General features: G+C 34.7%; 1 protein-coding gene across 1 annotated transcript; it reads left to right on the top strand.

Moving 5' to 3' along the window:
- The first annotated feature begins 3,169 nt into the window (after positions 1–3,169).
- On the top strand, positions 3,170–16,044 carry LOC114169755 (zinc finger CCCH domain-containing protein 37). Its single transcript, XM_028055042.1, has 11 exons — positions 3,170–3,605; positions 4,698–4,936; positions 6,422–6,481; positions 6,568–6,693; positions 6,772–6,984; positions 12,535–12,572; positions 12,752–12,798; positions 12,874–13,004; positions 13,763–13,822; positions 15,173–15,304; positions 15,634–16,044. The coding sequence occupies exons 1-11, from the start codon at positions 3,344–3,346 to the stop codon at positions 15,778–15,780; spliced, it is 1,455 nt and encodes a 484-aa protein (XP_027910843.1). The 5' UTR covers positions 3,170–3,343; the 3' UTR covers positions 15,781–16,044.
- The last annotated feature ends 307 nt before the right edge of the window (positions 16,045–16,351 follow it).

The raw sequence follows: 16,351 nt of genomic DNA, 5'->3' as shown, positions 1-16,351 counted from the left end.
AATGATGTGTCTGGTTGTGTTGGCCTCGTATGGTTTATGAGGTTATGGCTGCGTAATTACCTTGTGATGTAAAGACTCAATGTATAGGTATCTTGTCGTGTTATGTTGTTTGGTGAGGTGATTATGTGATTTGTATATGTTTTATTTTATTAAGCTCACCCTTTTTGCTTGTGGTTGTGCGATGATCGTGTGGCACTGTCACATGGGAGCATATGTGGTTTCAAGTGATGCTGGCGAGACATAGGTGAGGAGATGGGGGCTAGTTGTGGGGAATTTTGAAAGAACTTTAAAAGAACTATATTTCATAATATTTTCTTCTTTTTTTTAAGTTGATTTTAGTTTTTGGAACTTGTAATGGATCATGTTGACGAAGTTTTAAATTTTCCCATGTGTTGGGAATGGTATCAAATTGAATTTTAATTATATTTTTTTGTGTACTAAGTAATATTCGTCTAGGGTGTTACACATCACATAGGACCTCACATATTTGAATATATGAATTTCAATGGTTTTTTTTATTGATGAAATTTTTTATTTGAAGGGATTCCTATTATGTATGCTTATGATACAACCTTCATAGTACTTTATAAGGGGCAAACCATGCACCATTCCTTTCATATTCATAAGCTTTTAAAACTTATATGTCTAAATGTTTAATGGAAATGCAAATTCTAATATCCCATAATAAATGTAAAATAATGTTTTCATGAATATGAATCCAAATTTTAAAGGTTTTGTTCTTTGATAAAGGAATCTTTAGAATTAGTGACTTTCATCACATTTTTTTCTCCATATTCACGACATAGCCTTTCTCTACTAATTGTTAAAGGCTTAACAAGTTAATCTTCATTTATGGTACACAAAGAACATGTGTTATGAATTATTATTTTTCATCTTTACTTTGAATCAAAAATTTGTCCATCCCTTCAGTTGTAACAATGTTATTATTTAAAAACTTTATCTTTCTCTTAACTTCTTCATCAATACTACCAAAGAACTCTTTATTTCCTATCATGTGAATTGAACATTCAATGTTCAAATACAAGTTATCAAATTTAGTACAATTAATGTTATCACCATGACAAGAAGAGGACCTGAATCAAAATCATCAATATCAACTTGTGCCTTTTTAGCTTCATTCTCCTTCACTTGTTTTCCTTTAGTGTTGTAGCATTCATCTACAAAATGAACCCCTTTTTTACAAGCATAATACTACATGTTTTTCTTATCAAAATTTTGCCTTTGTTCTGATCACCTTTCATTTTGACAAATTTTCCACAACCTCCATTCACCCTTTGAACCTTACTAAATTCCAAAATCAAAAAGTTTTACAAAATAGATAAAAAAAACCACAAGATTAAGATTTCTCACACAACATAATATCTCACAAGCTAGTGGTCATCACACATAGGTCATCAATTAACATAACTCTATATATCGTTTGTTAAAACACACTCACAAGAACAAAGAAGAAAATGGAAGGAGAACAAGAGATATAATGATTAAACATGATCATTATTGATTTTAGATCTATCCTAAGCATACTACTAACTACCTAATTAACATACATCACTAATTGTACTGCACCTAGGCGGACCAAGAAAATCGCACGGCCAAACCCGCCTACACATAACCCCACAAATGAAATTATCAAGTAAGTAACCGGTCAAGCGGAAACACATAGCGGTCTAGGCCGCCTACTTCAAAAGGTAAGACGTAATCTGTTGATAACACCAAACTTCAAATGTTGCAGGCAAGACCCCTGATACCAACAAACACTAACTCGGGGCTTGTGCTTGGCCTAGGCCCATCTAGGACCCAAACAATGGCCCAGCCCATTAGAAGGGTAGGCATAATTAATGACTCTATAAATACACGTGGATCCCAATAATTAAAGGTATGCTTTCATTAATCCCTTGATAAGAGATTTGACTTTTTGAGAGCCCTTTCACTGACTTGATCATCGGAGCCCTCTCCGTAGGTAACCCCTCAAAGGTCCAAACCGCATACACTGGCAGATGGCAGATGGCATATGCAAGCCGAAAAGGAGTCAACTTGAGAGGTTGAGAATTGAGGTAAGACGATATTTGTGTTCCTAACATCTCTTATTTGTTCTGTAGGAACACTAACTAAATTATCTACGACACCTTTCTATTTTTTTAAGAAACAAAACATTTATTCTTCAATCATCATGAATGTGTATAATTTTTTAATAAAAAATATATAAATGATGATTGTAATTACATAATAAATGGTGGTATGTTAGTGGAATAACTCACTTACAAATATTTTATTTTTACAATTTATTACAGTACAATAAAAGTGCATTGACTCAATTTATTTATTTTTTTACAATAGTGGAATCAAGTGTTCACCTAATTCTCCAAATATTATTATAAAGATAGTAGTTGAAGATTGAAGTATCAACTTATATAACTTGACAAACAAATAAATTAAACATTCAAACTATTCAAATATTATTGAACAACATTTTAGCATTTAAAAAGGTCAATTCTAAACCTATATAATTAGAAATAATAAATAAATATAATAAAAATCTTATAAAAAAAGTGGTAAAAAATATTAATAAAGTGTGGTTGTTAGTGGGTTACGGGTCAACCCGTATTTAATCCGATTCAAACCTTTTTAACCCGTGGATTAAGTGAGTCAGGTTCAGTTCATCTCACTCTTGAAAAAAATAATTTTTTTTAACCTAACCTAAACATGTGATAACTCGGGTTGACTCATGAGTTAAAACTCATTTTAACATCTCTAATAATATTGAAAAATATGAATGATTTTAAAAATGTAAATAAAACTAAAAAAAAATAACAATGAATATAAAAGAGAAGATAGGACATATAAGATACATCCATAAGAAAATTCTCCACCTTTCAAAAATATTATATATATATATATATATATATATATATATATTAATAGATTATTTAACTATATTTTTGGTATAATCTACTTCCTATATCAAAGGAGATAATCAAGCATTAAAATATGTACATTTTGAATGAAAAATGATCATTTTAACTACAATCAATCTAATAACCACTAAACTAATATTTATTATATACCTTGTTGATACTGGATCATGAGGTTGCAAATGAAGGAAAAAAGGCAAAAAGCTAAAAGAGAGTTAAAGAAAAAGGTTGTGTGTGAGGTCTCACCAGGCTTGTAAAGTCCCACTAAACACACTTCTGCAAAGTGCAATCTCACTCATTCACTCACTTATTAGTATCAAATTCTCAAGCCAAAGCAACCATAACACTAACACAAGCATTATTCCCGTGACTCACACCAACATCGTTTTCTCGTTTCAGTTTCCGTCAAAATGGAAAACCACATCTACTCCTCCTACAGCCCTTCCACCAACTACCGATTCCGCGACTCCGACTCCTCAACCATGTTCCTCTCCCACCACCACCACCGCGCCGCCGACTCCACCGCCCTCCGCTTCTCCTCCTCACTCGCCGACGACATTGCCCCGCCCGGTGTTACCTCCCGCATCGTCTCCTCCTCCGCCGCCAACTACCTCTCCCCCTGGGCCTCCTCCGCCGCCACCTCCTCCCTCGACTTCAAACGCTCCTCCGACGGTTAGTTTCTCACATTTCCCCCTTTTACTCTCTTTTTTTTGTCTAGGTCAAAAGTGCTTGTTTCCGTAGATTGGTTTTTAGAACTAGCTGATTCGTTATTTCTCCAAGTTGAACCTATTGAGTTTAGGTTAATGTAAAAATGAAGTAACCGAGATTTCACTGAGTCCTCTTGTATGTTGGAATCTACGAACTTAGGTTAAAGCAAAAGAAATGAGTTTTTGTTTTTAGTATTAGAAAAGGGTTTGTTTGTTTCTCTACGTTGAATCCAAACAGGGACTGAGTAAATGAGCTCAATGTCGTGTTTACTTTGAAATGAAGTAACAGAGATTTCACTCATTGTGTTTAGTTCTTGAAGCACATGTTTGTTGTTTCAGTTTTCTAGCAAGATAAGCTCAGTACTTGGAGTTTATGTTTGAGATGATATGATAGGTGGTCCTGAGGGTGAGGATGTGAAGCACATCATAGAGTTGTTGTGTTGTGCAGAGTAGTGTAGTGTAGTGTAGTTTGTATTGGTTGTTGTCTTGTTAGTATTTTACTCTTGTTTTAAAGTTTTAGTGATTAATTTGTGTTTTGGCCATCGGAGTATCCAGGTTAAATTTCATTGTCTCTGGTTATGATGGACTCTGGCTGCCAGGACAGGGTTAGTTATGGATATGATTTTGGAATCTCAATTGATGATGCAGATTAGTGGCTGGTATAGCGAATGAGCGGAGATATGATTAGGATAGATTCTGTTATTATTGAATGCATGCAACTTATTATGAACAACATTGATTATAGTAGCTAAGGAGAGAAAAAAGATTGTCCGGGTTTGCTTTTCTTCTGAGTGCGTTACTTGTTACTTACCGACAAGGCGACAAGGCGACGCTGACCATTGTGTACTTCAATTCGTCCATATAGTTATTACTTTACGTATTTTTAGGAATATGCCATGTTGTGTGGTTGGTATATTTTATTTTTTATATAAAGTATATCCATTATATTTATTAACGTATGCTTTTTGTGGAAAATTATTTTCTTAGTCAAACTTATAACGTAACATTATACGTTTGCTTTGGTTTTTTGTATATACCCGTCTATTATGTACTATAGCTCTCTACCATCCAACCATTTTGGGTACAATTGGGCAAAGTGAAGCTTGGTATTCTACAAACTCACTGGCCAAGCGCCCTAGATATGAAAGTGCTTCCAATATGACTATATATCCACAGAGGCCAGGAGAGAAAGATTGTGCCCACTATATGCTCACAAGAACCTGTAAGTTTGGAGATAGCTGCAAGTTTGACCATCCTGGTTGGGTTCCTGAGGGTGGAATCCGGGATTGGAAAGAGGTGACTGTTTGCCATTATTATCACTATTATTATTTTTATGCCTATGAAAATTATATTGTAGTGTATAGTAGTACATTTACTATTGGTAACTGTAAAGTTAACATGTATTCTTACGATTCTATATTTTATAGAAAGTTATAGAGTTAAATATCTATATATGAATGTATGGTAGAGTATTATATACCAATTTAACTAATGTTTTTCCAGTGTTTATATTAGCTACATTTGTAGCAAAAACCCTCGTTTTCAATTTTTTTCACTGTGAAAACTGTATATTAGAAATATTTATTATTTGTAATAGAGTAAAATTATAAATTATAATAGAATAAACACAGGAAAATATTATAGTTCGATAGTTCTTTTATTACCATATATATTCTAATAATATTAAAGATTAATGGCTAATTGTAATATCCCAATGCTTTTGCCAGAGGCTGGAGCATGCAAATCATACGAATGAACCTTGTTATAAATTTAGCTTGAGGACTTACGAGATGAAGATATGTTTCTTAGTCATTTGAACTAACAAAACTAGTGGAGACAAGAGATACATCTTGACATGTTTTATTTTAATAAAATATGAACCTCACATTTTATCTTTAGTGGTCTCATTAAAAACCCTTTATCTCTAAGGGTAGAGCTAACAAAAATATCTTGTTTAGCTGTAAGATAATCTGGACTTGTGTCTTCAATAATTCCTGGGGTTTGATAGTGGCCAACCGTATTTGGGATGTAGTGGAACTGTGGGAGTCTCCACAAATGTGAAATGGGGAACTCAGTACAAGCTAGTTTCTTTACTTTCCTCCAAAATCTCTACTGCATACTTTCTTCTTGGGCACCCTTTGCAGGATACATGAGGGGGAATATGAGATGGGTTGAGAACTTGGTTTGCCAACCACAATGTGTGTGTGGAAGGGGGAAAAGAGTGGGATATACTATTAGGCTATCAGGCTATTAGTAGTATAAGAAAGTTAGTGAGGAAGGTAAAGAAACATAAATTGTGTTTAATTTTTGTGAAGGAGGTTATTGCCCCCAAATGCCGCATTATCTTTCTTAATCTTACTTTCTATATCTTTGTTCTGAGCTGATAATCCTGTTTCAGTTTTTTGATTTGGCAACTTTATAGGCATATTTTTATGCATTAGTCTATGTACTTCCTGTGCAACTTTATCAGAATGATATTTTACAACAATGTTAATCAATTTTTCTCTAGAAGAATCTATTACCCTTTGAGGTTTAGGATGGGTGTGGCAAATATTGTGGTTAAAATCTACATGGGCTGCCTATTTTGTATGCTACGATCACTCTTGTTCTAGTTATCTCATGTTGTGAGTAAATATTGTGTTTCTTACCCTTCATATTATTTCTATTTCTTTCTCTGCTTGCATTGGGTTTTTATCTCACAAGATGAAATCTTATTGTCCAGAAAATTTGGTTTGTACTAATTTGTTGATGATGCACATGATTGATTGATACCTGATTTAGGTTCCAAATGTTGTTATAAGTGAAACTCCTCCTGAGAGACCAGGGGTACCAGATTGTCCAGTGAGCATATTTTGCCTTTTCTCTCTCTCTCTCTCTTCATATGTATTTGGGCATTTTCTAATTCATTTGAATCCAATACATTGCAGTTCTTTCTGAAAACTCAGAGATGCAAGTTTGGTTCAAAGTGCAAATTTAATCATCCTAAGGTTTCCTCTGAAAATGATGATGTAACTTCTGGCTTACCTGACAGGCCATCAGAGCCCCCATGCTCGGTTAGTAATTTACACCTTCCCTTAACATGAGATTTTACTTATCTATATGGCTTATGCGATGTTTGAATATTTATGCAGTTCTACATGAAAACTGGAAAATGTAAATTTGGTGCTTCTTGTAAATTCCATCACCCCAAGGATATCCAGATTCAGTCGTCTGATGAGTTGAGTCATACTGCTGCACAGACAGAAATAAATTCTATGATAGGAGGAGCCCTTGGAGATACACAACCAATTAAGTCTCTTATATCTCCATCATTGCAAAATAGCAAAGGACTTCCAGTAAGACTGGTAAATCTTTATCCTTTGGTGTCCGTCCTTTGATCAAAGGAAAGACGCATCAATTCATTTAGTATCATGCTCTTGCCAAATTTATTGATTTTTCCAATTCATTCTATTATTTGCTAGATGTATGCTGCTTTGAACTGCTGACTGAAATTAACAATTGTAGTAGAAATAATGATATTGAATTTCAGGGATTGGATTGGTTACTGTTTTACTTTGATGGTATATGAAGTTATAGCTTATAGAAATGCTAGGAACACAACTTTTATAGTTGGTTAATTTTAACTAGTAGAAGAGGGTGTGTTGAAAAGATTTTGTTCCTGGCATTCCTCTAATTTATATTATAAGTGCTGTAATTATAGAAATGAGGAGCAAATCCTTTATAATAAGGAATATCTAGATTGTATATGTATTACTTGGAATATTTTTATTCCTGTATCATATATTTGTAAAGAGGATATCAAATCTTCACTATTCATTGTATTAATTTTGTTATCTCAGTATAAACAAAGCATGTGTTATCTCAAAAACATATAGTTTCAGCTCAATGTCTCTCTCTTTCCTATAGTTTAACATGGTAATTAGAGGATTTTTTAAAACTGTATTGGCTTAGTAGACTCATCTTCTCTAGAGGATTTTTTCTTTTGGTGAACCTTTCTCTCAAGTTCACGTGCATTGTTCTGGCAACCTCCATTTTCTCCGGCAAGCACAAGGTTGGGATTGGGTTGCACTAATCTATCCAACTGTATAAACACCTATATAAAACCACGCATCCATGTGCCCTCACATGCGACTTCTCTCCTACAACCCCAAATGACTTCTCTCCTACAAACCCAAATCTCCAATCGACACTTGTGGTGGCACCTGAAGGCCAACCAACTTGCACCTAGGTTGCCTGTTTCATGAACTCCTACCCTTGTGGTGGTGGCTCCGTCAAAGCTTATTCAATGGTTTGATCTAATTTTCCCTCAGGTTATTTTTTTCTGGATTTTAAGAAATAAAAAAACGTCTTCCAGCACCCAATCAACACGTAGAACATATTCTCTAGCATTTTTAACCATATGTTTAATATTGAGAAGATGGGTGGGTCTAACTATTCAACTGGGCTTCCAAATTAGTTTGGGCAAGATGTTACCTTGTAGGATCGAGTATTGGGCAAGATGACTCTTAGAAAGTGGACTTTTAGTCTAACTCAATATAAAAAAATTAGTTTGTAAGGTTAAGTTTGCATGAACTTATATTATAATTTTGTCATATCTCTAGTCGATGTAGGATTTCCAATGCATTGTCTCATGCTGAAGGTTATACATCTCGAGTGTGAGACTAGATATTTATGGGTGGTTCAATAGTGGATGACATTAGTCCTAACAAATTTCACTAGAATAGGTAATACCATCTCAAAAAGTGAATTTTAAATCTAACTCAATCTCACAAAACAAACTTATTAGGTAAGATTTGCACTCACTTATATATTATAATTTAATTATATCTTTAGTCAATGTTTGATCTCTAACAACTTGGGATATGAGTCACATGACCTTTATTATCTCCATCAGCATCGATATGTGCATGTGTTGTCCCTCAAATGATGAATGCACAATTAGGACATTCAGGTCTCTCCAACAATGACTCTGCTATAACTTGATGTTTCTCCATTACCTCTTCAAGTATAGCAATGAAGGTGCATCCTCAAAGAAGGTGAAATTAGCAAACATATAATACCTTTTAGTTGAGGGAGAATAACGTTTATACATCAAGCTTTTACAAAAAGCTTGCCAAGACTTGGAGAGACATTGTGAATGAAACAAGTACACCCAAACACACATGGAGAAACATGGTATAAAGGGTTATTTGGAAAAATTATAGAGTGAGGAACTTTATATTTGAGAGAGGAAGAAGACATCCTATTATTGGGAAACATACAGTGAGACGTGGATGCTTCCTTTATCTTCATATAAGAACCCTTGCCCAGGAGTCTTTTTTAGGTACTAATAAGTAACCACAAAGAAAAGGAGAGATGAAAAGAAAATACGGATTGTATTATTGAATTCAAAAACAACTGTTTGAGGATAACCCTCTTTCCATGGCCCTGCCTTCTAACTATCTGGTTCTCCTTGTCCAGAAAAAAACCAGCCCCCCCTTTCCTCCAACGGAAAACCCCCCTAAAACCCTCCCTCTCTCTGCCTCCCAAAACGAAAGATCTCCCCTCCTCCTTCTAGAAGCCACGTAGGCAATTATGTTAGTATCAGAATCAACGTGTGTGGGCTTGTGGTCCCCATGCAATTGGTTTCCACTTCTTTCTTTCGTAAACCTTTTGTGTCTTCCTAATATGCCCCCCTAATTCTTTCCAACTAGCCTTCTATATCTTTCTGGATCAAAGAATAATTCACCTTCTTCTGTCATTAACTTTTGATTTGGGTCCATAGGATGGTTTACTTGTCTACAATCAATCATACCTATTTCTTATAATATATCAAGGGCATACTTCCTTTGAGAGATTACAACTCTATCTTTTGACTGAGCTACTTCAATGCTCAAGAAGTATTTGAGGCTTCCAAGATCCCTACAAGTACTCCTTCAGTTGAGATATTCCAGCAGCATCATTTCCTGTAATAACTATATCATCAACATAAACTATTAAATAAACACATTTCTCGAGAGATGTATGATAGTAAAAGACTAAATGATCTGCTTCACTAAAGGGTTGGCTATTGCTTGGAGAGGCGATCCAAATCCGGTGGTTGTCCGACGAAACTACGACGGTAGTCGGCGGCGGACGGGCAAAGAACAATGGTTAATAGCGTTGGATAGTTTAAAAAAAACCGTGGACAGTTGTAGATAGAGGTGGACGACAGCGTTAGACAAATTGGGCAGTTTAAAAAAAACGTGGACAGTTGTAGATAGTGGTGGACAGCAGCAAACGGAGGTGGATAGATGCGGACACTAGTGACTACGTCCAACAACCAAGACAAGACAAGAAAACCAGAGCGGGATCGACCCGCTCTGATAACAACTTGAGATTAAACACAAAAATATATTTCTAGAGGGCTTAAAGGACCCATCTCATGTTCTACTATTTATATTGATTAAGAGTTGATACAATAGGAAGATGGAAGGTCAAGAGACTATCCTAGACTACTAGCTACAAAACTAGGAACAATAATTAGAGATAACCCAAACACACAACTCCTTGCTTCAGGCCTACTGACTACACTAACATAACTAGACCTAATTATTATTCCAACAATCTCTTCAATTCTTCTACTATAACTCAACCTTTTGCTACATGATTGGTCTATTTGAAAGAGGCTACTCTTTGAGTTGCATAAAAGAGCATTGAATTTCATTAGCAAAAATATCTTATGCATTTTTTCAAATGGAAGATGTCTTGTACAATCTTAGAATTTCTAAGACATCTTGTTCAATTGATTGCCATAAAATAGCACATAACTAGAAGACCAGTTTTTGCCACTGAAGTTTTTTTTATTTGCAATAGCAATGACATCCTTCTCCAAATAATCATGATATCCTTGACATAGCAACCATAACACCATGGAAGTAGGCCAAGATAAATAAACTTTCCATATGAGCTTTGTTGTGGTCATAGTAGTAGTAGAAATGGGAGAAGTCATTCTAAAGACAACCACACCAAATTTGAGGAGAGAAGGAAAAACCCTAGCCTTGAAGGAAAAACCCTAGTTGGGAGCTACTGCCAATGAATAAAGACAACAAGGGCAGTAACAAGCTTAGAAGGCGTTGACAAGACAAATAATAGCAGTTCAGTGTGATTCCAACACTAGGAAGATGACACGTGGGAGACACGTGCCTAAAGAGGGCCTGGAGGTGAGTTGCATGTCAAAGATATTTTGAATTAGGGACCATCGGAGATTGGTTGTGCTCCTCGAGACACCTAACCCTGAATTTGCCAAAAGAAATATTGCACTTTATGGCAGGGGATGGTGGCAGCTACCTTAAAGACAATGGACAGAGGTGAGTAAGGCTCTTGATACCAACTTGAATTAAAGAGATGGAGAAAATAAAATGTATATCTGCTTTACATTGTAGGGCTTTTGTTGATGTATTTATAGGATAAAAAGAAGAGGCAAGGCACTTGTCTAAAACCCTAACCCTAAAGGTGGTACACACAAGAAAACTAATAAAAATAACATTTCATTTCAACACCATTCATGATGTATTGACATTCTAGTATGGGACCCATGTAACCCTTATCTCCGCCATACTAACCTCAGTTATAATAAACTTCCCATCGTGCATTACACTTTTATCCTTGTTATCTTTTGTTCCTATTATCAAGTCACGTTTATCTCACTCAAAGTAGCAACAATGATGATTGATGAGATGTGTGTCTTCCTTAGTAGTGGTATTTAGGAGTTGGTTCCTCTTCCAACTGGCACATCAATCGTTGGGTGTTGATGGTTTGGGCATTTCAAACTGATATCCAACAGTTTGGAATGATACAAAGTGGTGCTGATCATTCTTTGTTTTATCATCATTTTCCCTAAGAAATTGTTATTACATATAGTAATGAGGGTATTGTCTAACCTAAACAATATCTTGCAGAACATTTCTAGAGAAAAGATCTTGAACACGTGAGATAATAGAGATGTTAAATGCTAAACTTGTGACACCCTAATGGATCCGAGTGTCAAACTTGTAATTGACCAAGGAAAATTGTGTTGTGATCCTGTGAGATATGGACAGTTTTATTGGTAAGCTAAATTAACTCATTGTGGCTCGTCCTAACATTGTCATTGCTGTGAGCATAGTAAGTCAGATTTTAAACTCTCCTTGTTGAGACCATTAGGATGCAGATATTAAGAGTATTCCTATCAAAGGTCTCATGAAAATAATCAAATTGTTGGGTATTATGACGCTGACTTGTTGGAGGTAATTTAATATCATGGGAAAGTAAAAAACAAAATATCAAGGCAAGGTCAAGTGCAGAAGTGGAATACAGGACACTGACATTAGACACTTACAAGCTTGTATGTCTAAATCAACTTCTCAAAGAGCTTAAACATGACGAAAAATCCCAAATGAACCTTATATGTGACAACTGTCTTTTCATTAGAGAAAAGTTGGAATTTGGAGACATCACCAGGAATTTATCAACTCCAGTAAAAAGTGGACTAACAAATTGACAAATTCTGTAGGAGGACCAATGATTGATCATAATTGCAGTAAGCTGATGGGCAATGTTATAATTGTGAAATAATGAGCAAATCCTTTAAATAAGCAGTATTTATGTTATATATGCATTCTTAAATACATTTTACTTGTTCGTATCTTTATATTAGTGGATATCACATATCTTTTAAATATTCTATTGCTTTTGTTTTCTCAATATAAATAAAGTCTCCGTACTGTCTCTTGGAAGAACTTGGTTTATGCTCAATGCATCTCTTTTTTCTATAGTTAAACAATAAGATACCCATACATTCCTTGACTTCTAGCTTGTGACGACCTTTTCCGTTCTAATTTGTTGCCTTCATTTTGTAAAAGCCTGTGTTTTACTGTGCAATTTTCTTCTGACAGGGGGAAGTGGATTGTCCATTCTACATGAAAACTGGCAGGTAAGTATTGGTTTATTTTCAATTGGTTTCATAATTTTAGAGGAAGTCATACTTATTTTTCCCTAGCTCTCATAGGAAACTGCATAAAAGGTGATTATTTCTCCATAATAAGCTAGGCATAGCACATGTTCTTTGGATTAAATATCCTTAATTTTTTTTTTTTCATTCATATGAATCAGTTGTAAGTACGGTGCCACTTGCCGCTACAATCATCCTGATAGGAATGGTATGTATAACATATTGATTGTTCATATTTTTTCCTTTCTAAACAACTATTTCACATGATCATACTTTCATGCAGCAATTAATCCACCCATTGCTGGATTAGGCGCTTCTATTTTTCCATCCTCAGCTACTAGTCTGAATATTGGACTTCTCAGTCCAGCTATGTCTGTTTATCAAGGTTTTGACCCAAGGCTGTCAAATCCAATGGTAATGTGGAAATTGCTACTGTACTTATTGTCGTAGAGGATTGACAAATTCAAATTGCAAATAATGTTATCCCTGATGCTCGTTATTGTGGGGTAGGGGCTGGAACTGTAGATGCTTCAGACTGAGTTTCTTAATGTGTTGTATATTTCTGGTTATCCACCAAATGAACACATAGTATTCTAGTATACAGTCAAACATGGAACATTGAATCATTGCTTGATAGATTTAAACGGATAAGTATTGGTGATAAGTAAACATTGTAAAAGTAATATTTTTCTTAGTTATATTCTCAAAGAAGAAGAATATTTGTGTGGTGTACTTTTGCTCATCTTCCATTCTAAATCAATATTAAGTAATTAGGTACGGTTTTTTGTGGGTGTGTGCTATAGCCATTCATTTTGTATTTTTCATTGTTTTTGCCTCAAGTCTCGTATTCTGTTTGTCTTCCATAGTTTCCTGGTTGCCTTAAATGTTAAGCATAATGTTTTTGAGATGCTGCTGCTCGTCTAGTGCATTATATGCGTAGGATATGTTTCTCTTAGAAAAATACATGTTTGGGTTTATAGTGGTGAAGCCTCTTTGCTGTTTTGACTCAATAATGTAGGAGGACAAGTTTGAGATATGCTCTTAACAATTCACAATATTAACAACTAAACAAACAAAAAAAATAATGATTCTAAACTGCATTTCCATGAGATGTCATCGTAGATGACTTACCCAAAACTCAATATGTCTTATGCATGTGGCATGTTTTCCAGTCTCAGGTGGGAATTGCAGAAACCATCTATCCTCAACGACCTGGCCAGATCGAATGTGATGTAAGCAAAGACTTGTCTTTTGTTATAGTAATTAGATTTCCAGCCAATACGTATTTGGAATTTTACATGTCAGTATTTATTTGTTGGGTTATTTAGTATTCAATTTAAAAAATGCAGGGGGCTAAGGGTTCAATTCAGATCAATCTGTTTTTTTTAAAAGCTAAATAAGGTAGGGTAGCCTTAATAATAATACCATGAAATAGGTTAGATCAAGAATTATACAAAGTATCATTATGTGATTTTCTAGGCTAGAAACAAATAAACATTTGTTGATATATTGTATGGTTAGAATGAGATTAACTTAATGTTGGGGGCTTGAATATGAATTTATTGTCATGGCAATAGCAGACACATTATTGAGATTTCAAGGAAGGGATTAGGATAAAGTTGATTATCAAGTACGTTTTTAATGTCATTTTCTTGTCATCGACAATATGATATTTCCCTTAAAGCATCCAAAGCCAGTATGTGGAAAGTGGGTGTTGAAACAGGTGAATTGGTTACAAAGTGGAGACAATTTGATCAGTCGGATTAGTTCCCTTTCTTTAAGTAATTACATAAAATTTGAAGTTACATTCTAATAGTGTTCACCACTGCTCCATGGCTGCTTATTAGTAAGCTCACGTTGTGGTTGATAATTAAAGTTAATATAACTGAGCAATAGCTGAAGATGCCAATTTTCTCTCCTCCTCTCTTTTCCTCTTTATCTATGAAGCTCGGACACACCTCATCAATGGTGTGTCCCGTGTCCGACACGTGTCGAACACCGGCACGCTTGCGATTCTTGTACGACACATATCTCAGTAAAGTCCAATTTGAAAGGCATTTTTTTTGTATTTGACATGATTTTGACATGACTCCAACACAATGTTAATAATCACAAATTCAATAATTTTCTAAAAAATCCATAAACTTGTAAACTTATTACATAAGTTTCTATTATGATTATAAAAATAAGGAAAAAATTGTATATGATTGCTACTTTTCACTTTTTTGGATATTAGGTAGATTATATTCATTTTTGTGTTAGTTGAGAATGTGTTAGTTGAAAGTTTGAAACTAATATGTATATACACGCCGTGTTCCGTGTTTTATGTTTTTTCAATTTAGTCGTATCTCTGTCGTATCTGGGCTTCGTAGCTCTTTATACATGTAACACTGATTCTATTTTACCTAACAATTGTGAGTGTAACTAACTAACTAACTAATTCTTTTTTAATTATATTATTCCATATAGAGAAAGATAATTATTAAATCTTCATGGAAACTTATTGATTTACTGAACTTGTGTCACAACCTCATTAAATTCTAATTTCGTTTTATATTTCTATTCAATGGCTTGCCGTGTAGTTTTACATGAAAACTGGCGACTGTAAATTCGGTGAAAGATGCAAGTATCATCACCCAATTGATCGCTCAGCACCATCACTGTCAAAGCAGGCTTCTGTCAAGCTCACTCCTGCAGGATTACCAAGAAGAGAGGTATGTCAAATCTTTTTCAGGGGCATACTTCAATTTGTCGCTTTATTTGCATTTTTCTATTAACATTTTCAAAAAGTGTAAGATTGATATGACTAGTCTGGCTTTGGCTTTGGTGTCAACCTATTTCAATTCACTTGATATGTCTCGCTGCATGTGAAGAGAGCTTACCAAAACAATCTTAGTAGATGCTGTTTATGTGTCTAAGCAAATCGTCCATGTGCATTCTTTCATTGTGGACATAAGCTCTAGCTTACGTAGCAGCCTCAAAATTTCTACCAAAACAAGGTTATATTTAAACAATATATGGTTGTTGTTTTGTTACATGACAGGGTGCTGTTATTTGTCCATATTATTTGAAAACTGGAACATGCAAGTTTGGTGCGACCTGCAAGTTTGACCACCCACCACCTGGAGAAGTTGTGGAGATGGCAAAATCTCAAGGAACATCAGCCGATGGAGGGGAAGCAGAAGACTGATATAATCTTCTGCTCTGGATTTCATCATCCCTTTAATTCTTCTGCTTTCTCTTTCGTACCATGGTGTGAATCGCTATGAGCTGTGACTGAACACCTGTTTATGTTTCCTTTAGTGACTAATTTCTCTTTTCACGCACAATTCATTCTAACACATTTATGTCCCAAAAATCAAACATATATTGTGTTTAATCCTACTATGAATTTGATGTATACAGGTGAATTTGTAATTGTTGCAATTGAATGGTTGATCTCTTTTTGTTTAAATCTAATAAAGTTATTTAATTTTGAAGGGACGATGTTCAACATATTACAAAAACTTCATCAACAGAAGTAATTTTAACAGGCACTTCACTAACATTGGCTTCTTTATTTTCATAAAGTGTAAGTATTATGAGGATCCTTGAATGTTCTCATTTGAGGATATTCAAATATATAGAGTCAAACCTATAGAAGAAGAGAGAAATTCAAACTAAAGGTCTTGTGCAAATATTAACTAGAACTACAAATATCAAATTTGAATGGTTAAGTTGTCTTTGGGAAGTGGGGAAATATATCTTTAATTTTGCCTCTT

The sequence above is a fragment of the Vigna unguiculata genome, chromosome 11 (genome assembly GCF_004118075.2).
Source record: "Vigna unguiculata cultivar IT97K-499-35 chromosome 11, ASM411807v1, whole genome shotgun sequence".
Classification (NCBI taxonomy): Eukaryota; Viridiplantae; Streptophyta; class Magnoliopsida; order Fabales; family Fabaceae; genus Vigna; species Vigna unguiculata.
This window is presented reverse-complemented; position numbering and strand designations above follow the sequence as displayed.

What these genes read in the sequence shown, in the direction of transcription:
- LOC114169755 (XM_028055042.1), top strand. Translation starts at nt 3,344, where the DNA reads ATGGAAAACCACATCTACTCCTCCTACAGCCCTTCCACCAACTACCGA. An exon ending in CTTCAAACGCTCCTCCGACG is followed by an intron (nt 3,606 to 4,697) that starts GTTAGTTTCTCA and finishes TATGTACTATAG; the next exon opens with CTCTCTACCATCCAACCATT. An exon ending in CATCAGAGCCCCCATGCTCG is followed by an intron (nt 6,694 to 6,771) that starts GTTAGTAATTTA and finishes ATATTTATGCAG; the next exon opens with TTCTACATGAAAACTGGAAA.